Raw genomic sequence first — 22287 nt, forward strand, 5'->3', positions numbered from 1 at the left:
CTCCCAAGACAGATATCAAACTTAGATTCTGCAAAACCTAACTTTTAGTTGCCTGGTCCCACAGAGGAAATCAGGGGTGTGTAGAGGTACCTCGGATTCACTGCTTCAAGACAGGGAGTGTCAGCAGTAACGCCCATTCCCCAAACAAATCCCCCCAAGTACCTCTCACAGACCAAGTGCAAAACGCAGTGCTCTGAGCAGACACTTTCAGACACCCAGTGTTTAGACCCCAGAAGTCTCCTCTATGGGTGAGATGCCTCCAACTATTCCTCAAAGCATACAGAGCTTCTCAATTTCTTTTTCACGAGGCACAGAGGACAAAACTCTTACATGGAAGCGCGCATCCTGTCATACCTGAGTACGTCCTTAAGATATGAAAGTCCTGTGTTCAATGCTCTCCTTTAAAGCCCCCCAGACTTATGGAGAACACCCCATCCACCAGCTGAGTCTGGGTGGGAGCACCTTTCTACTCTTTAATCTGTGTATCTGTGCACTTTTATACACCAAGCTAGAGATAAAGCTGGAGACCACTTGCATCAATAGCCTACCAGTTTGGATGCCCAACTGGAAGGGGCAGGCAGCAGAAGAGACAGTGCTGGGCTTTCAATTTCCAGTCCCCAGAAGAATGCCTTACCTTGTGGTCATCATTTTAACAAAGTGCCTGCTTCCAGTTTTGTGCTAGAGCCTTCTAGGTATGCTCTAATAATGTTACTTCACTAGCACTTTACACTGATCATCAGTATCACTGAAGGGAGATGTCGCACCCACATCTCCCATGGAGATGTGCCATTACTCCACCCTTTCCCACACATCACTAGTAATAGATCCCATAGCCCACAGTGATCCAGAGTAGAGGAGAAAAAACACAAAACTTCAACTTTCCGAAACTTGGGGGCAGGGGAGGGGTGAAAAAAAACTACGTATATGGTTCAGTACAGTAGCAAAATAACCAGGACTAAAAACTCAAAAGGCCTCCCTAGCTCTTGCAATTTTACTGGAAGTGGCTATTCCAGACTAGTATTTTTCAACACCAACAGCTCGCCCATCAGGAAATTTGTTATCTTGTTCTGGATTAAATAATCCATAGAAGTTTATAGTGAAATATTCCAGAATAGGTATTCTAGATTTTTACTTGTAATCAATTGCTGAAAACACTAAAGCCCTGAAGGCTGAAAACAGAAAATTCAATAATAATAATAAAAAAATCTCACTACAAAATTTTGCAATATAGAGTAAAGTAGTAGATAAGGACTAACCTTTTTTCCAGGTTTTAAACTTTTTTTCCTTGTTTTAAGATTTTCAGTATGAGAGGTGCTTTTTGTCAAGGGAATATTTTTAGGAGACCTGCCCTTCTTGGGAACTGCAGACTGTCCAGGGGGTTTGCCCCGACCTGGTTTCCTGCCCCGTTGCGCTGGTACTGGAGCAGATTTCTGTGGAGACTGCATTGAACGCCGGGTCACTTTGGAAGGGGAAGATTGGATTTTTGCACTGCTCTTTGTAATGGAAACTGAGGAAAAACAAAAACAAAAGGGGAGGGGAGGAAAACCTCAAAATGAACGATGGAAAGCAACTTTTCTAACAAAGGCTTAAAAAAAAAAAATAAAAGTGTAGTGCACAAGTTATATTGTAAAATAAATATACTTGGATATTTTGAACTTAAGTGGTTGGCATGAAACTATATAACCTCATTAAAGACCAAGAGAGAACTCTCTATACCCACTATTTTAGAGGGACTTTTCTAAGAGAAAGACATTCAAGTAAAAATAAAAAAAAAAAAAAAAATCCACTCACCTTATAAATGCTTCCCATAATTTTCTTTACGGTAAGATATTTGTTAAGTGCCATTCATCAAGAAGGCCTTCAAAATACTTCACAAATTATACAGCCCATAAAAACATCCGTTCTCCTCTAAGGGCAATTTCCACGATTACAAGACATGCCAACTACTTCTAGGAAGCTACAAACCTTTTGAGCAGTGAAGAAAATCATCCCACTGAAGAAGAGAAACTGATGACAGGCAAAGTATCATTAATGAGCATTTGTCTGAGATGCCACTTAGAAAGTTAAGTTCATGTAACTATACCTGGATTTTTCTACCTGGAGCCACCCAGACTTCAAATTTTATTTGGAAGAAGGACTCCCAATAATCAAACAAAGTATCACTTTTATTCATTCTTAACACTAAACTCGTTCTCCGTTGAATCTCCCAACCCAATACAAAACTGACCCAATATGTGTATGAAGTGACTATATTATAATCTGATGTGAGCTGCAAGATGTAATCAGATTTCATTGAACTTCCTAGTTAGCAACCTTTTCCACCCAACTCACTCTCCTCTGACGTAATAATGATGATTTTATTTTAACAATTCCCTCCACGATGGACTGATTTAAACACCAGAAGGATGTCAAACAGAACCTACGGATAAGGGCATAGTCTCACTGAAAAGATGCACCACACCATGCTAGAGCAGTACCTGTGGCCAACAAAAGCAACTACTAAGTCCAAAAGACCAAGAAATATTCTATTTCATTGGCCTGACTGCTGACAGAGAGAGATGCAGAAGCTGTGAAAGAGGTAAGTAGAAGATGAAAATGGGAAATTTTTGTGACATCAAACCACCCTTGATGCAAGAGATGTGGGAAAGGAACACACAACACATTTGAAATCATTTGAAGGCTTTACACTGAAATTAGATGGCTTTCTTTTATCACACTGCCTCTACCACAGCCTTTTGCATCTCGCTGATGATGAAACTTTGTGATTCTCCCTAACCTTAAATACTATAAACTTAATGTGATATGACTCAGAAGTATTGCAAGTTAGGATTCAAGCAGGCTTTGACTGTGTCAGTCACCAGTGCCTGATCCAATGCGCTACTGCAGACTGAAAGTGGAGCATGGGGTGCTGCTAAATAGTTAACTACCTGGATTTTTGTGAATTTGGGATATTTCTCCTCCTGAAATATTAGTATGTTGAGCCTTTCTGGTGGGCAAATAAAACACAAAATAAATTAAAAGATACATTTGAAAAGAGATCTTGAGAAAAGAACATATTTAAAGACTGAGTAATGGTTTAAATGGCTAGCTCTATGAGTAATATTCACCTTAACAGTCCAGCACCTAGCTTTATAACTGCTACTTAAGTCTGAATTTTTATTCAGGACTTAACTGTTAAAAAGTATTTGCAATAGAAAATGTCACCGTAAGATGAAATACATGCTGCAAACAGACTTCTTATAAAATATAAGTACTACTGACACACATTTTTAAAGCTGTAGGAGCATTTACATACATTGCTATTTGTCTGATTCGGTTACTAATCTAATATTCCTAAATGGCAGTTCAGAAGAAATCTCTTCATTATGGCTGGCTGCAATCCCAATACATCAAATACAAACATGATATCCCTAAGTATCTGAGAAGGACCACCTTCTGGATGTGCAAAGTGATCACCTTCCTTTTATTTATGTATGCCAAACTTATTTTCATATGCAATGACAGCTTAAAGTAAGATAAATAGAATTTTAACCAAATGCTGGCATAGCATTACGCTGATGTGTCCAAATTGCTGAACGACAACTCGCATTAAGCTGTACGTCTGGAAAGCAGAACAATATCAACTGTATGCTGTACAATACAGTACTAAATATCGCATCTTGTATTATGCTTACACCAATGTAAAATGCAGCCATTTTTATTTATTTGTGCCACAAAGCTACACATTCAACAAAACAATCATGAACTTGTAAAGAAATGTTTGTTCACAAATTCTTTGTGCCTCTGCCTACGCTGAAATTTATCAAATGCATTTCCGTTCTCGCACAGTAACGACACAGCTACGGTTAAATACACAGCTACTTGCAACGTCAACAGGTTCCAGAAGCACAGGTATGACTTTCGGGACACTGGGCAATCCCTGCTCCCTTCCAGAAGGCCATTTACCGGACAAAGAGTAACAACGCAAACAGCTGCAACCACTTCAGGCTGCCCTCTTGAAACACAAGCACCACGTACCCTTATCTCAGCATCTTCCTACCTGTACGCGCCAGAGGACCGAATATTAGCAGCATTAACCATTAAGGGAGGGGGGGGTCAGGTCCCATTTGGTATTTTTCCTTCTGCCTAGGGCTGAAGCCGCTTTTTTTTTTTTTTTCCAATAGGCAGGACTGCAACAAAGCCCATGCTGCCTGGGCAGCCTCCCGGAGATAGCAGCAAATGAGGAGGCTGCTATTTGCATTTGTTGATTTAAGAGAGGACAAGACTTGGGGGCGGGGGGGGGGGAGCGCAAGGGAGTGGGAGACTGCTAAAGTAATTCCCATATTGTCCGCAGGCTGTATTGACAGTGATCATCAGTCACCTGCTCATACTTCCTTCACCCCGGCCTTCGGAGGGAGACCAAAGGTTACGCTGGGTCACAGGATCTGGAGGGAAATGAAAAGACATGCAAAATCGAGCTGCCAACCCACTGCATCTGTAGACAGAGTTATCCCCACTAGGCCACATGTTCCAAAAACTAAGACGGTTTAATAGTCTCACGAGAACTTGTTAAAATATAACGTTGAAGAGAATAGAGAGGAAAAATGCCAAGCTCTGCTTGCAATTACTGCAGTATTTAGCTGGGATATTTACAACCAAAAAAGCACATTTCCCTTTTCAGGATGCTGCTTTGCATCACAAAGGCCTTCTCATTTGCACAAACAAAATCAAGCATTTGTGTCTTGTTGCTCTTCTACACAAATATCCGCTGCTCCAGTTTCAGGAGTGGGATGCATTGCATGGCATTCTTTCCCAAGTCTCTTATTTAGACCCAAAAACTGTACCGGCATCCTCAATAACTGAAGAGCAGAGAAAATGCTACACAAACACACTTTACCATCATAACGTTAGCAACTAAATGGTGTTTTCAAAGTTCACAAAGCTCTACTTATACTGTCCTGTTAGTGAGGTGACCACCTCCACGCAACACACAAACAGCTTTCATACTTTTAATTACTGCTCATTCAAAATATTCTCATTTTTCACACAAAAACATTCTGTGAGAATCCAACACCGACACACTTTGTATACAACGTACGTAAGAGAAATGCCAAATCCAGGATCTTGGAAGTCACAGGCTAAAGATGCATTGCCACAACTCAGCCCTCATTCACACAAGCGGATCCACCGGAGTGAACTGAGCTCATTTACATGAGAAGGACATGAAAGATTAGACTTTAGATGGGGGCCAAGTTCTGCTTGTAGAAGCAGAAAAACTTCCCAGGCACATGCAGGACTGCAAAATTTGACCCCATAACGTTATCCACAAGATCTCTTGCCAGAATAAGTCAGATATTTAAGACAACGGTGAAATCCGAAGCTACTTGAAACCTCCAGCGTTTGGGAAGGGGATGGGACAGATGACAGCTCAGCCTGAATTCTCATGCAATTCTAATTAGTAAAATTCCTTCAGATAATCCACAGTGATGGTTTCACTCTATGTTTTTATGGAAACTGAGGGGAAAATAGGCTCAGATTTGTAATATTTAAACATGAGAAATCTGCCATTCAGTTAGTGTCACAGAGCAGCAATTACAAGACAAGACTTTAAAAAGCTGAAGTAAAATTACACGAAGCAAGGTATGGGCCCATTTTGCCATACATTCTGTGAACAGAGCATTGCTACCTTAGATGAAGGTGCCAATTAGGACAGTAAAAACAGTAATTCAGTGTTTAAACCAGCATTTATTTCAAGAGAGAAATGATTTTATTTGTACTGCAGTACTGTTCCTACGTCCCCCCTGAAACGCACGCCAAATGCTCTTCTGAGAATACAAAATCCTGACCCTTCTCTCATCTATGGATTAAAAAAAAAATAAGGCGAAGAGATTTAGCAACTTACCCTAAACCCACGTGAACATTCCACAGCGGAAGTAATGGAAACATACGTCCTGAGTTCTAGCCCAGGATTTTAACTATAAAATTAACCTTCCTTAATACAGTAGGTTATTATCATGATGGTTTTGACAACTGGGAAAGGAGGTGGAAAAGATTAGCAATTTTTCAAAACAGCTTACTGCCAAGGATTATAAAAATTTATGTCCTTATGTCTCAATTGAACAAGAGCACCATACAAAAGCATAAGTATCTGTAACGCATGCCACCTCTTTCTATCTATGTTTGGATTACTTCTGGTTAAGAGGTAGCTGCAAAATACTAATTGATACGTTGCTACGATACAAAATCAGTTACAAGTCAGCATTTTGCTGTCTAAAAAGCAACACTGCACTTGGAAACTTTCACATCCACCTTGGCAAGACAGGGACATCATGGTTTGCAGTTTTCTTCTTTCTAGGTTTTAGTTTCTGCTACAACAAAAGGAAAAAAGAAAGAATTTTGCTGATAAACTGAGAAGGAAGAGAGCAAGTAAGTACCTGATAAGCTATCAAAGCAGCACAACCTTGAATTACCTGAAGACAATTTAGGTGTGCTGATGATGAATCTGTCAATAAGCTTGTCAAAGCCTACCTCTACACAACAGATAAGAGTTTTAACATCCTGATTCTTCACCCTATCATTACTGATTCTGCTCAGGTTTTGCCATTAGTTTTCCCCAAATAGTGTCATCAGGATGAAAGGTCATCCCAAAATGAAACAATAAAATGCAACAAGCTTCAGTGGAAGAAAAAAAACAAACAAACAAACAAACCCCCCCCCAAAAAACGCAGAGTGTGGTTAGTGCAATGCCGCAATTTGTTTTGTCTAAATATCTGAATGACGGCACTGATATTATTAACATAGCGTACATGTACTAACACAGATTTGGAAAAAATCCACTCAATCCCATCCACTAGTTGGGCAACACAATCACTGTGGACACTAGTAACCACGAGACCTGAACAAGAGCAAATAAAAAAGAATATTTTCCGTGTAACAATCAAATATACACATGTTGAAGTACTTCCAACTTAAAAGAAAATTACAATTACCTTATAAATAAACATGGTGAGATTGTGGGGAAACCAGACTTACAGTAAGGTCACAGCTTTGGGAAAGGCAAAACCTTTATTTTTTCTTAAGTGATTACCGCCTTGTAGCAGCACCATCCAGGCATTGCTGCAAGATGCCAAGAAACATTAATACCATATAGAAAAAGCTTAACATGTGAGAGAATGTGGCAAATCAGATTTTAGCCTGAAGCACTGAGTTTTTCATGTACAATTCTGAAGACAGCATAAATCTGCTTACTGTATGTGCCTGATTTAACTAGTGTGACCTGCTTGTGAAAAGAAGCTGACTGCACTGAGAGAAAAATGAAACCTCCAGCAGTACAAAATTGTACCATTTCAATATTTGTTTCTTCCTTTAATGAAACTTAAGAATTACCACGCTTATCTGATTTTTTTGGCTACTTTAAACAACACGAACTCTTTTCACAGATCTAACTGTAGCTCTATCAAAAGTTTCAACGCTTCTTTCATTTCATCTGCAAACACTATAGGCTAGTACTGAAGTTTATATTGATGTGGCATATTTGTGACAACTCAGCTGAAAATACAGCACAGATATGTTGACAAAATTTCTTTATCAATAACGAAGAAGTGCATCTCCAGCAGCTAGCTTGGAAAAATCTGCTCAAAGTAAGCATGAGAACACGTCTGAAAAGTAAATAGAACTAAACAACTAAGCTAAGAAATCATAAAACAGACAAATAAGATACTTTTTAATCTCTGCTTGAGCCTGTACTACTCTTATTGCTGCAGACAGCTTTTGAAGGAGACCTTTAACATCACAGGCTGATTAGCGTAATGAAAGAAGATTGCTCTCGCTGACAATAAATGCACGGAAGTGGGAGAAGAGCAATGAGGTGACACATGATGTGGAAGGCGGGAGACGAACAGATGGAAGAAAGGGGACTAAGGATAAAAGCTAGAGTGTATCACTATTTTTATTTAGACTACTGCATCACCTTCCTTTGGTCACCCAAATTCTGTAGAGCACAAAGAGCAGTTCCTCCTTTGTGAGTTCTTGCATCCCCTTTATCCGTCAAAGATCCAGCTTCATAAGACTGTGAGGATCAGCGATACGTAGAAACTGATCCCTCTCCAGATGCTATTCACATCTAAATGATAAGATACTACTTTATGCTGAAATCAATCTTTGCAGGTGAAACTACTTATCATTTCCCGCATGGCTTGTCCCCAATTGTTCTTTTGTTTTTTCTCTTTTATGGAATAGGTTTTACTTCTATTATAAATAAAAAGGGGGCTTGCCTAAGTAACTGCCATTTACATGTAATGACTAAACAGTAAAATTAATTTATAGAGAAACAGCAAACCAACACTGCTCTGACAATCTCCAGTCATCTGCCAGCCACTTCAATCATAACCCTCGGATACAACTAGCTACAGTGCAATACAAGAATATTCTTCGGCATAGTAACAGCTTTCTATTACCCAATTGAGTAAAATAAAAGCTACAATCTATGGTGGTTAAATAGAAAAGCATAATATGTTTGGCCTAGAAAAAGAATTAACAGAAAAACATTCAAAAGGTATCAAACTTAAAAGGTCTTTTTAAAGCATATCAAAAAGCAGAAGCGATATGGACCCAACAGATGATCAAATTTCAGAATGACCAAACGCAGAAGATAGTAATAAAGCAACAAAACCGAATGTTTTTTTTGCATTCATACTCACCCCAAGGAAGCTCATCACATCAGTTCCCATACCAGAACCCCTTTTCGCAGGGATTTGAAACAAGTTCCCTGACATGAAGTAATAGTAGCAGAGGTCAGGAAACTGAGACAAAACAAACAGTAGAGAGCTGGGAGGACACACAGCACTTCGGAGTTTTAAGGAAAGGAAAAGATGAAATGTCCAACCTACTGATAGTGCTGTGCAAGTTTGTCATCAAGTTCAGAGGCTAAAAGGGGTTTAATGCGATGCCAACACTCCAGACAGCAAGGTATGGACAGGGGACCTGACGTTTGTACTGGCCAAGTTGCTAAAAACTCTTCTGCAGAACAGAGGTAGTAAACCCAAAGATGAATATGATGTGTTGGGGGAGAACCAAATCATAGCTTTTGTAGAGAAAAGTCATACCTCACAAATTTATTATTAATTTCTTTTTTTAAGGAGTCAATAAGCAAGCAGACAATGGAAAGTCAACTGATGTAGCCTGTGGATTTGCACTTGACAAGATCTCATACCAGTCTTAAAAAATCTGTAGCTGGCAATGAATATGAGGGAATATCCTCGTAATCCTTCTCAAGAATTTCTTGGAAAATACCAAACAGTGGCCAGGAATAAACATGTTTCCACAGCTGAGAGAGGTCTATAGAGAAATCCTGATGAGATCTCTCCTTGGGCCTGTGCCATTTGATTCATGTATGATCAAGACTAAAGCATAAGATGGCAACAACTGCTGAACAATTATTTGAGTGAGTAAAGATGTACAAAAAGATCTTGTAAAGCTGAGCAGTTGCTCAACAGAAGAAGTAACAGATGAAATTCAATGTCAAGGAATTCAAAATAATCCAGCTTCTGTGACCAATGATGGGCTATTAGCTAAAGTATACAAAAATGACATCTCAGAATTAAAATAAATATTTCTATGACAGTATTAGTTCATTGCTCAGTAATAGTCCAAAAATCCCAAATACCAATTCATGAATAACTATAAAACGAACAGGAAAAAAAACCAAACAAACAAACCAGAAACCACCACACTGCCACCAAGTCTTAAATACCGTGTGCACTTCTGGTTCCATTGGCTCAAAAATAACGTAGCTGAAAGCAGTACTGGAAGCAGTACAGAAGAACAAGGATGATCAGAGGAATTAAACTGATCCCATAATGAGGAAAAATGAAACAGAACAGGATTTGACAAGTTTGGAATACAGATAGCTGAGGGAAGCTAGAATATAGGTCTACAAAATTGTGATGGATATGAAGGAGGCAATTAGGGAACAACTATTTACTGTCTCTTCCTGTACACGTACTGGAAGTACAAGAATCTACTTCAGTACAAGAATACGAGGACAACAAATGACACTACCAGCAAGAAAAAAGATACCTCCTTTTCCACAGAACATATACTCAAATACAGAACTCCTTACTACAGGGTGTTGTAGGAGCTTAAAAGTTTGGATGGCATCAAAATATAACTGAACAAAATAGATCAAGCTCCTCCAGGAGGTACTCAGCATAAAAACATTATCCTTGGTTTGGAAGGTGCTGGGTTGTACACAGCCAGATATTAGGAATACTTCTACCAGCCTCTCTCCCAGGTGCTTATGCTTCTCATCAGACATCTGCTTTCAGCCACTGCTGGAGAAAGCCTGCTAGAGTAGGTGGTCCTTCAGATCGATCGATCATAAACATACTATCATGCCAACTTCTTTCACCAGGTATACAGTTCACACCAATGTTCCTGAGTGACTAGAACCATTCAAGTGACCAAGAGACGCAGAGAAAACAATCTACTGTGCCCTTAAAATATTAACCTTGGGCCAGCAGGCCAAGCCAACATCAAGCACTGCTGTCGAACCATACACAACATAAGTTACTACCATCAGAGATATTTCTAAGGAAAGAAACTACAATATTAGCTAAGCACAGCTTCTGCTAGTATAAATATTGAACACTACATTTCATACCACTGTACTCACACCCTGACACCCAGCCAGGTCCACTTAAGTCACATTTTCTGATAAGGACCAAAGACAAAACATCAACACAAAGACTAAGGCCTGAATGTTAAAAACAGTTGGTCCAAAATAACTTTTCACCTACCATCTCAATTTTACCTTCTATTAATTGCATCTTAGTTCCCAAGCTTATCTTTCTAAAACCAATGTGAGTTTCAGAAGATAAGGCTAGAAAGACTAAACATACCACGTAATCTGTTCTGAATAAATTCACCCATACTAAGAAGCCTGTGTTTAAACTGTTCTTAAAAAGCTCCCACAACAGGGCTCCTACATTCTCTCTGGGCATCCTAAATGGCTAAGACAGCAAACAGTCAAAATAAAATCTTCCCTAATTTTCATATTGTCTCCCCTACTGCATTTCATCTCTTTCAAAGGGCTAAATTAGACCCTAAAATGTAAGTCTTATGGCAGGAAACTGTTGTCCTAGGTATGGATGAATTTAAAGCATCCTTTACCGCTTTCATACTTAGATTGCAGAATATTGGTTTTGCTCGGTCACTAAAATCTGGGGGGAAGGGGCAGGTGTTCAGTCCTTTAACTAGTGATTTAATACATTTAAATGCTTTCAGAAAAAGTAGTTATAAAAATCAAGAATACTTCACATTATATTCACTCTGAAATCTAAGCTACCACCAGTCAATTATTTTCACTTTCTATTGCGGTAATTCAAGGCAGAAATACTAAACTAACCTGCAGGAAAAAGGTCCAGACCAGAATAATACTATAATATATCAAGTGAATGCCTAGAATATAGTGTCTGTCACACTTTCTTCCTTAACAGGAGCAGTCAATGTTAATGTGACTTAATGAAGAATCCTGACAACATTATCATATTTCTGAATTGAAATGACTTGATTATACTCTCCTTGAAGCTATTATTTACATCTTAATAAAGGACTATCATTACGGTTCTTTAATGGCTCAAAAGCGATCAAATAACAGTTGAAAACATAACCTGAGAGCACAAAATATTTCATCTAGCTATGTAAATTTGACAAGTGCATATAACATGCACAAACAGCACATAAAAAATAAGCACATGAAGCAAAACTGAAAGAACAAATGCTTTATGCTCAGAATGGGGAAAAAAAGAAGCACACACAATTTCAATGAAACTGCAGTTAACTTTGGGCTCCCTTTTAGAATTAAAAAATAACAAAATCCCCAGCCTGCACCTCCCTGCCCCCAGTTTCTATCACATGTCCAAAATGCTCCGGTTTGACTACAAGTCTGTCAGAACCTTATTTCAGGTTTTATTAATGCCTAAAGTGATATTGTTTTTCATAACAAAGCAATAGAATCCATAAAAATACCTGGGTAGGCATTTGAAGCTTTCAGCAAATTTGAACATACTCAAGAATTTTGTTTGTTTTACTATCTGAACAACTGGAATACGTCATCGACTTTACTAACTGTTAAACAACTCTTTGAACTCTCTGAAGTACTAATCAGGCAAGAAAAATTCTGTACATATTATCTCGAAATATTGCTGGTTTTCCAGCACTGATACTGGAGTAGACTAAACAATTTAATAATACCTCTCTCCAGAAGATGCAATTGGGCTCAGCAATCTGAACTGTCACAAAATATCTTCTAAAAATTTTATGTCACTTATTTACACAGCCCCTTTTGCATAAAGCCATTTTATTTCACCACAATCAATGTAATTAACTGACCATAATAGCATATTTCATTCATGATTTGTCAAAACAAGGTCAACCCTCTGAAGAAGCTGAGAAAGACACTTTACAGATTGGGAGCACAGAAATGTTAAGGTTGCAGTCAGCTTGGTACCTATTAAATGACTGCTGATGGAATACAGATTGTCCTCACCTGGCTTTCCCCTGCCTTCTCGCTGCACATTTGTACTGGAAGATCATCCTGGATCTGCCAGTACAGCTACACACATAGTTGTTCCCTTGCTAAGATCTGCCCAAACAGACTAAACTAGATTAAAGGTACTATCACCGTTGGCAGTAACTGCAGACAGTAGCTACAGGCAAGGATGCAGAGGTACCCGTAACTAATTTCACTTCGATTTTCCTTACGGTTCTTGACCTGCTGGCAAAAGACTGAGAAAAACAATGGGGATGGAGACGGCAGGAAACATGATTCATTTCTTGCTTTCTTTTCCTTTGTACTTCCAGTGAGAGTTCTGTGATACCAGTCTACTCATTCCTTACTCACCTAAAACCAGGTGTGAAAACGCTCACAAATTATTCTGGTCAACAATATTGAAGTAATTAATTTAAATATGGTTTCCCTCTTTAAAAACTTGCCTTTCTGTCAAATTTGAATAGAGTGAGGATAGAAGAGCCCAAACAGTTTGACAGAAAAGCCTTACGCTACAGAAACATGACAAGAGGTCCCCAGAGTAGCAGAGGAATTACATTCAGGGATATCCCTCTTTATTCCATTTCCTTTCTCTCTGTGATAGATAGCTGTACATTATAAAGCACAGTGCCTATTAGTTAAACCCTACATACGAACATCCTTAGAGGTATGAGGACAATAAAGCACTCGGAATAGGCAGTTTCAAGACAGAATTTTGGGAGTACAAAGGAAGAAACACTAAATATATAGTTTAAGCCTTCAAACACCACAGAAGCAAAGACCACTTTCTTAGCAGTTAGCTTAATATAAAGTGCTGCTGCAGCAAATAAATTAGTATCATTAAACACGAGCATTTAACTACCTATAACACAAACAGCAAATCTAGTTTAAGTCCAAGATTCCTCAAAAGCACACAAAATTTAAAGATTATCAAAAGAGCTCCTGACAGTGTTAAATAAAACATGTTCCCAGAGTTACTATGAACAGACAAAAATTGTTTCCCAGTAACTATCCTATTAGCTTTAAACTACATAAAGAAAATTTAACAACATTTCATCCTCATCAGCTACTCACAAATCAAATCTTCAGTCTTATCTGCATACAGCCAGCTGGTTTTTAAAATTCTGCTGTAATTGAGGGGAAAAATAATTAAGCAATATTATTAGTCATCTTACCATTGTTCCCTGGTGGTTGTAATGCATCTCCTGTCAAGCTACACCATCCAACTGGGAAAATATCTCGAGAATCACATCTGCACCAATAGTCAAATGCTCCTCTCCAGCCATCAAATGTAACAAAAACTTCGTCTCCTTTAACATCCCCAATGGTTGCTGGACAAATCAAGTATGGGTTCTTTCTATCTATAGCTTCAAGCTTCATTCCAACTTTAAAGCAGTTTGGCACAGGTTTTGGTGGTTCCTACAAAAGTAAGAGCAGTATAATATTTGTATTTCTATGGCCTCTTAAAAATAAAAAAGAGAAAAACCTCTATTTTTCTTCAACATCCTTACTTCTTATACTCACTACTCTCAAAAAGTTATAGTAGACATTCAAGGAAGCTTACCGGTATTCCAAATTTGCTTTTGCTCTTCTATATTACAAAAATCTAGATTCTGTTCCCACAAACACAGCTGGGATAATTAGAAAAATTCTCTATGACAGAAAGACCCTAGTAAAAGTATTTATGTAAGCAATAGGTTGCACCCAATACATTATGTCTGGGCAGGAAGACAGCAAAGACACTAAAATGAAATTATTACATGCTAATAAAGAAGAGGAGGTTTGCAGGGAATGGATATTTCTGGGGACTGATAACTGTCTAGTAAAAGCTTCACCTCTCAATTAATCCATGAAAAATTCATTAGCATTGGACATTATTTATAGGCCTCTGTTAACTCAGTTGGCCTTAATCCAATTCCAAGTGGACAAAAGAAAAACAAAAATCAAGTCAATGTGACCAGCGTAAGTAGACCCCTACAGCAGGAGTTGTGATCTGATACAACCTGAATTACCACCTCAGCTTCAGGAACCTTGTTATCCAAAAGCCATCTCAGATGTGCTGGTAGGCTCGCACAGGGAAGCGTGGCTTATGATGCCGTAGAAAATTTATATAATTTTATCTGAAAAACGTATATAAAGTTAACATACCAGCAATGTGACTGCAGGTCTGAACCTGACTGTTTGATTTGCTGACATGAATCTCACTCTCAGTTTCAAAAATGAAGTCACTTAATGTGACCACTGGGTTTTACCACCCCAACAAAAAATTGAACCAACGAGTCATTTTAATATTACTGTTGTTTTTATATAATTTTTCATGTTTCACAGTAACTTGCTCAAGAGTCGTGTTTAAAAAACTGAATGTTTTTTTCTGCTCTTTTAAACTATTTTTTCACTACCTTTTAAATTTTGAGTATGTGCCCAACGAATACATTTAACAAAACCTTTCCAAGCACCACTATATTCCAATGGCTCTTATTTCCCACTAAAAATTTTCTACTCCTGTGCAAATGTGAATATGGTGCTATTAAGAAATGTGAGATGCATCATATCTTAAATCCATGAGATGCAAAAAAAATGAGGTAGCACAAGTTTTCTAAATAACACACCATAAAGTCTCAGCTCAGGAAAAGAGATGCCCGTCCAATGGACTAGAATCACAGAGCTTCCTGTCTAGCTTTGCAGTTTGCCAGTTCAAAGTCATTTTAAATAATAGTCTTGCCTTCCTGTGCTACAGAAAAGAGGGTAATATCTTGGCATCCTCATTAAAAAAATGTAACCAGGGACCAGCGTCTGTTTCTTCTTACCTTCTTAAAGAATGCTGCAGGTGCCATTTCAGCTCCATTGAGAGTTCTTAAGAGAAACATTGGCCAAGAAGATGCATTCATCTGGAAACCTGAGTAACAAATAATTTATTTGTATATAATAGCCCTACTTTCAGGTCATAAAATAAAACACGAGGAGAAGGATATAAAGTGCTTTATTAATGCCTCATTCCCTCTATTTTGGACTTGGACAAAACGAAAGTAGCCAAGAAGGAAGAGACAGGGTCACTGGCGGTGCAGAAAGCTGTGCAATGCCTTTCCATTCTGAGTGACTTGCCTGCAGAATCGCTCATCATCATTTGTGATTTTACAGATAAGTGTCGAGGACTTAATGATGTTCTAGGACAGATAGTCCAGTTGTCCCATGTAGTCCCTGGCCTAGCGGAACTACCCCAGCACAAGCGCCTAGCTTACTTTTCAGGGCTGCTTTTTGCTCTTTTCTAAAACAACATCCTCTGCTCCAGCTTCTCTCATTTATTTATCTGATTTTATTCTCAAGACTCTTGCAGTTCTTTCACTAGACCACAGACCCCCAAAAAAACCCAAAACCCAAGCAGTTTCTTCTCCCTCCCCATTAAAATAAATAAACAAACAAACAAATAGCCTTAAAAACCAAGGAATACATAACAAGGAAGAACAAAAATGCAATTATTTTAATAAAGGCATGTATCATACTGGAAAACATAAACTGGAAGATGTTTCTACTTTAATATTCTTCGTTAACAAGTGAATAAAAAGCACAAACAATAATCATATTTGTTTAGATGAACTACCTTCGTTCAAGCAGAACAAAGATTTGGCTGCAAACATTCTCATTCCAGATAAACCTTCCCTCAGAATCAACTACTTTCCAGTTGAAAACAAGACAAAATAAAAATCCCTTTTGCTTTCTGTGCTTTCCAAATGGATGTTTCAAAGTAATGAGTAAGATAACAGACATAGTCGACATTTTTTCTGCATCTTTAGCAGTTACATGTCTGGCACAGTTCTACAGAAAAAGAGACATAATAGAGGAAATTGTAAGTTTTTCCACAAAGCAAATAGTACCAGAATCTGCCAGGAACTCATGAATTCCCTCATAATTGAGCCTCGACGATTCTCTTTTAAAAAATGTAACTAGAAAGATGGAACACATTTGCAATTCTTAATCAGTTAAATCACTAACTTATCTAAAATATGGTATAATGGTTCTTCAACTTGTAGTTTTAAGCTACCTTCAGCTGAATAAACAGTTATCAAGTTGGAACTACCTATGCAAAACCATACGAAAACAAAGTTCACATCTGAGAACACTGACATAATTTGAGGAACGCTGAGCTGATCATCTGTCCTGGTTTGATACCAGAGTCTTTACACAATCTAAACACGTGTGGTTACTGAAACACGGTATTCCTAACCAGCTTGCCCAGAAACGACACCTATGCGAGACAGAGGAATGACAACTAAATAACAGTTTCAGTTAACTTCATTTGGTCTTTAAGTTGTCCTGGTAAAACCAGAGAAAATGTTACTGTCAACCTGATTTGTGGAGAACACTAAGCTCCCAACAACAAAAAAGCTCACCTATGAAAAACAGAGGCTGGAACAGGAACCCTTTGCTAAATTAATCACTTTCTCAAAACCCTTATGTAACACACATAATTAAACCTATGTAAAAATCAGGTAGGAGGGACTATTTCAGCTTGTTATTATGAAAGAAGCAGAACATTAGTATCCAGAAGGTCCCCCACTACTCAGGAAAAAAAAAATATAATCAGTTGCTTAAATGTCTAACAGGAGGTAATTATACACCCAATTAGCTCCCAGCTTTGCCCAGGAACAGGATGCTGTAAAACTGCCAAAAAGGCTTTTTCAAAAATTTATCTAGGTACGCCAGAATGTTTGGTTGCTGGAATTTAGCCTATCTCTAGAAAAATCTAGGGCAGGAGGGACAAAATAATGGCACTCACATTCTTTTCCGAATAACCAGCAATTGTTCCGAGGGCAGGTAAACTTACATGCCCGGGTGCTGGGAAACAGCTGCTTGTTAGGGGCTGCACTATAAGCAGCCTGACCGAACAGGGGTAAGAAACAGTATCCAAAGAGAAGAAACCATCAACCTTTCTACTGACGATCGTGGAAACTTTCTCCTCTTAACAGATCGACTGCCCCCATTACACATAACCAGAGTTGTTTTATTCATCAGACTGGTTTAGAAACACATTTTAAAAAGCACTATGGCTCCTGAACTGAAGCCATGCGTTTAACACTGTACATACGTGTAGCTGAAGGAATAGGTATACTCTTCTCTATTACAACCCTCTTTCATAACAGTAGCACTGCATTCATTCTACAAGGTTGAACCATGAACTTGAAAGAAGTTAAACTGAATAACTTCTCAAAAAAAAACAAAAAAAAAACAAATTTTTGAATCTTTTCTCCCAGGTGTCAAGAACTTCCAGTGCTTTCATTCAAAACCTCTACAGATCCATGGGAAAGAAGGAAAAAAGCCCTTTTGGGCTCAAACTGTATTTATCTATCCCAAATTAAATTGTTGTAGACTGGTACCCTGGTTGCACTGCTTTTCCTGTTTTTCTAAAGCAGCACAGCAGCACAAAAAATATACCCTGATAATCTATGTGAAGTGTCTTAACAGTTATGTCAACTGCTCCTGTGTCCGTTTGCCCCTCTATAAGCAAATCAAGGTTCATACTGTAGTGAAATGATACTTTTCACTTCATCTTTCAACAGAAGAACTAAAAGTTTTTAACAAGTTGGGACAAGAAGTCTTTTGAGAAGCTACTAAGAGAAAGCATACCTATCTTCACTCAACCTCTGATGAGAAATCTGTAAAAGTTACTGATGACACTAAACCAGATGTAGGTTTATAAGAAGATGGAAAACCAGCAGTAACCAATTTCTGCTTACAGTTCATTTCATATATTAAGAACGTTATTTCTTGCATCTTCTAAAAATTACAGAAGATAACAGGTTAACAGGGGAGGGGGTGTTGCTGTTGTGAAGGGCTTGGGGGGCGTGTTAAGATAAATTTTGGTCATTATTTTTTCCTCCTTTTTAAAAACAGAATGATTTTCAGACCAATGTGAAAAATGTGTTTCTTTGAAGATTTCCACACCTAGATGTTTAAGCTATAACAAATATGGTACAAGAATGCATATCTAAATATACAGGTTAATCACAGCAAAGAAAGGTAATATCACACTTTATTAACTCTAGTAGTTCACCAAAGTTACCTCTGACTATTCCTCATATAGGAAGGCATTCCTTAGTACAGTTCCCCATTTAATACATTTCCTCAATAAGACTAAGCCCAAGCACTATTTCTCAGTTTGGGGAAACATAAAATGTTGTCATCCATATTGCTCATGGAAGGCAAAAAGAAATTCTGCAGACTGTTTCTTAGAGCATAGAAAAGCTACACCTTGTTCACAAGCATCCGTCGTGCTCACAAACTAGTCATGACAAACTGATCAGACGTCCCCCAACATGTGTCGATTTGAGGAGATGAGAATCGTGCAATATAAGCTTGCAGTTAGCTCAAGCTCTGGAGTGCTATTTTTCCTACCTCAGAGAGAATGCTGCATTACCGTCGTTAAGCCCCCCTTATGCTGCCTTTCCCAGACCACGACCAATTTGCCCAGTGCCCGAGAAAACCTTCAGCCTGTCCTAAGCTGATGCCCCTCCTGCAGCCCAGCTGAGCACTGCACAGATGGGTTAACAGCGAGCGCCTTCTAGTGGACTGCTCTGATTTACTGACCAGGAAAAAGGCAATCCGGCTTTCCCCAGTTTTTACAAAAGTCTACTAAAAGCAGCACGCACAGCATCAAGCAAGATGCTGCATCCATACATGCCAATGAGGCAGGACGTGCACCAGCGAACATTTTTAGAATGGGCCCATGACAGTGTATCTCAACATTAAGAAAGCTGTCAGATACTCCCATTTAATACTAAAGGGACTATTAAAAAAAAAAAAAAAAAAAAAAAAAAACAGAAGTCAAATTAGTTATTCTGCTCATTATTTCATCGAAAGAATCCAAAAGGAAGAAAAAGCCACAATTCACTTACCCTGAATCAGTTTGCTTACCTCTTTTTTCAATTAAATAATGGTTTGGTGAAATGTTAGTACCATTGAATTTGCCAAGACAAAAAGGTAAAATCAACTTCGTGAAAGCAATACTCCACACGCATTAGTTCAGAAGCTTTGTTTCTTACCAAGCGGAGGCTGGAGCATGCCCCCTTTCTTTTCACAGGTCCCAATGGGCTGTATGTCCGAGGAATCCACAAGCCTCCAAAAATCATTTTTGTTGTCGCTTCCATCCAGCCGCAACCTTAGCCTGGCACCAGTGATTCCAATTACTGTAGCTATACAAACTGAGGTAACATTGCGAGGATCATGGGCTTCCAGTTTCATACCAACTTTGAAATCGTTCGTAGGTGGAATTCTAGACTACAATAAAAGGTAAAAGACTTTTTCTTATTGTTGTTAGTATTGCTAAACTTAACAGCCAGTTCAACATACAGCTTTCATTCATCCAAACGTATCATATAAATGGCAAATATAAAGAAGCCTTTGAACTTTTGAGTGTTTAGCAGCAAGTCAAAAAGGGCAGCTGGATAACCTACCAACAGCTACCATTTCAGATACCTGATGTTCCTACTGCATAAATACAACTGCTTTCTAAAAAGATAAGCACTACTAAGAAGTGTAACAAGGGAATCCTGACAAAGATATGAACATAAAGATGGGGGAGCAGTGATTAACATTTGAAGTGAAGGAAAAACAATGACATTGGGAAACATGACATTCAACTCAAAAGAACCCCAAACCAACCCCCCGAAACCCCCAAACAGCCCAAAACCCAACACTCACAAGATTTATTAGCTTTCAATTCAAAATAAATAGTTACTCTCATAGTAGTACCTTGGAAATTTAAACAAAATTTGGACCCTACTGCATGAGGCACTACAAAAGCTCAAGGCAAGAAAGAGATTCTGCATCAAAAAAAAGCTTACAATACAAAGAGGAGATAAAAAGGAGTTAGCGTTAACTGTGTTTTACAGAAAGAAAACAGACAGTCCTGAAGTCACATAAAACTTCTGTGTTAAGAAAAAAATTGCAGCCTGTGCTCATTCATAGAGAACTGAATACATTCATACACATTCAATGAAAAGCCAATTTAATTAGCAGACATGAGATCTTTTGAAAAAAACCTGGCACTGGGAAAAGCAACATGATGAATGCAACTTGGGTCTTTGAGCAGAACTTTTTGTCACAAGCCAAAGATGAACAGGAGAGAAGGAGAATATTTTTTACTCACGTATCAACACACTACTGGCAGAGATCAACCGGACTGCAGTCTGATTACTTGCCTACTGTAGTACTGCAGGCAGTAACATCATCTAATGATGTTCAAAACTTCATATTGACACTAACTAGGACCGAATGCCTCACCTAATCGCGTAGAAAGATTATTCCACAATCTCACTATTCTCTTTAGAAGACTCCTGATGTCCAGCCTGAATTTATTAACGGAAATTTTTGCCAACTCTATCATTTAACTTAATTTCTTTTTGTACCTTTGCAAATAGTAACAAAATCTACAGTGTATTTACAGAGTATTTACTGTATTCACAGTGATTTACCCGTCCCTTTCTCAGTACTCTTTCAACAAGTTGAAAAAGCCAAGCACTGAAGATTCTCTTAGGAAAGGATGACTTCTCTTATCACCCCAAAAGCCCTTTTCTACAACTCTTCCAGTACCAAGTCGTTCTTGAACACAGACGCCAAGAACTGTAGGCAGCCTTCCACATGATATTTAAACCCAGTAGCTATCCCATACAGACTAGCACAATCTGAATCCTAATACAGGAGGCAGGTAGTAAAACCAAAACCACAGGCATCCACGCTTGCAAGATTCCTATTCCCTGCCTGCCTGACCAGGTCAGGTGGGAATTCCGTAGTAAGCGGGCAAAGGTGCACTTCTCTGTCTGGGTACACAGGAAAAGGCTGATGAAATCCACTACTGCAACAAGTGCTAGCAATATTTTGTCTCCATCACATGTAATTTTTTAAAATACCTCTTGCTCTACATGCTATGGTGTGCAGGTGCACTATTTGCAACATGCCCTAGATCAACTGCAGGAGCCCTGGAGGAGCCCAAGCCCAAAAAACAAAGAAGCGAGCAATATTCTTTGAACACTGAGTGTAGCATCTGCCAATGCTGCATTTAGACAGCAGGCTGTCTGAAAGGGGAGCCTGAGCATATTAAATTTAAAGGGCAATTCAATTTCAAGATATGGCTTGTCAAGCTGTTATTTTCTCCAACCACGAAAGGCAACTGAAATTAAGAAGTTGGGGAGTTTGCTTATTTGTTTGTAGAAAAGGTGAGCTTGTTTAAATACCAACAACTCAGGGCTTTCTACTGAAAAGGTAACTTCTCCATGCCAGTCCATCCTTACAGCAAAATAACAAAACCCACTCAATAACAGCCTTGTTCTAAGCTCTGTTCAAACCACAATGGACTGAGCATTTTTTATTTAAAATTTTCAACTGCTTGAAAAAAAGTTTCAGGGTGAAAGAAAGGGACATGGTATGCAGCGAAATTTTAAGTCGTAATGAAAAACAATTCAGAGAAACAGATAAAATACCTTCTAAATTAAAATAAATACTTCAATCAATTTCCATTATCTGTCTGTGTCTGTATCTAAATTTACAGTAGAGGCTTTAATTTATTGCTCCCCAGGTCATTTTTAATTACTACAAAACTTAAACTTCACAGAATTCCCACAGGTCACAAATTCGGGATATAATTTTCAAATTATGCTTCTCTCTGCTATTTGTTTTCTGGCTGGCCACAGCAGTGTATTTCTTTGCATTACACAGAGTGATAATGACACGCATAATTCATGTGTAACTCAATAAAAGTCAAATTAGTC

General features: G+C 38.4%; 1 protein-coding gene across 4 annotated transcripts in view; it reads right to left on the bottom strand.

Moving 5' to 3' along the window:
- SCML2 (Scm polycomb group protein like 2) overlaps positions 1 to 22287 on the bottom strand; it is a 71973-nt gene that overhangs the window by 21284 nt on the left and 28402 nt on the right. For all 4 annotated transcript variants that reach the window (XM_063342534.1, XM_063342525.1, XM_063342509.1 and 1 more), the window contains 4 exons: positions 19564 to 19798; positions 15334 to 15422; positions 13702 to 13945; positions 1257 to 1507 (listed from right to left, as the gene is read on the bottom strand). In XM_063342534.1, the coding sequence (XP_063198604.1) occupies positions 1257 to 1507; positions 13702 to 13945; positions 15334 to 15422; positions 19564 to 19798 (819 nt within the window). The remainder of the gene's footprint in view (positions 1 to 1256; positions 1508 to 13701; positions 13946 to 15333; positions 15423 to 19563; positions 19799 to 22287) is intronic.

The sequence above is a fragment of the Chroicocephalus ridibundus genome, chromosome 1, assembly GCF_963924245.1.
Source record: "Chroicocephalus ridibundus chromosome 1, bChrRid1.1, whole genome shotgun sequence".
Lineage (NCBI taxonomy): Eukaryota > Metazoa > Chordata > Aves > Charadriiformes > Laridae > Chroicocephalus > Chroicocephalus ridibundus.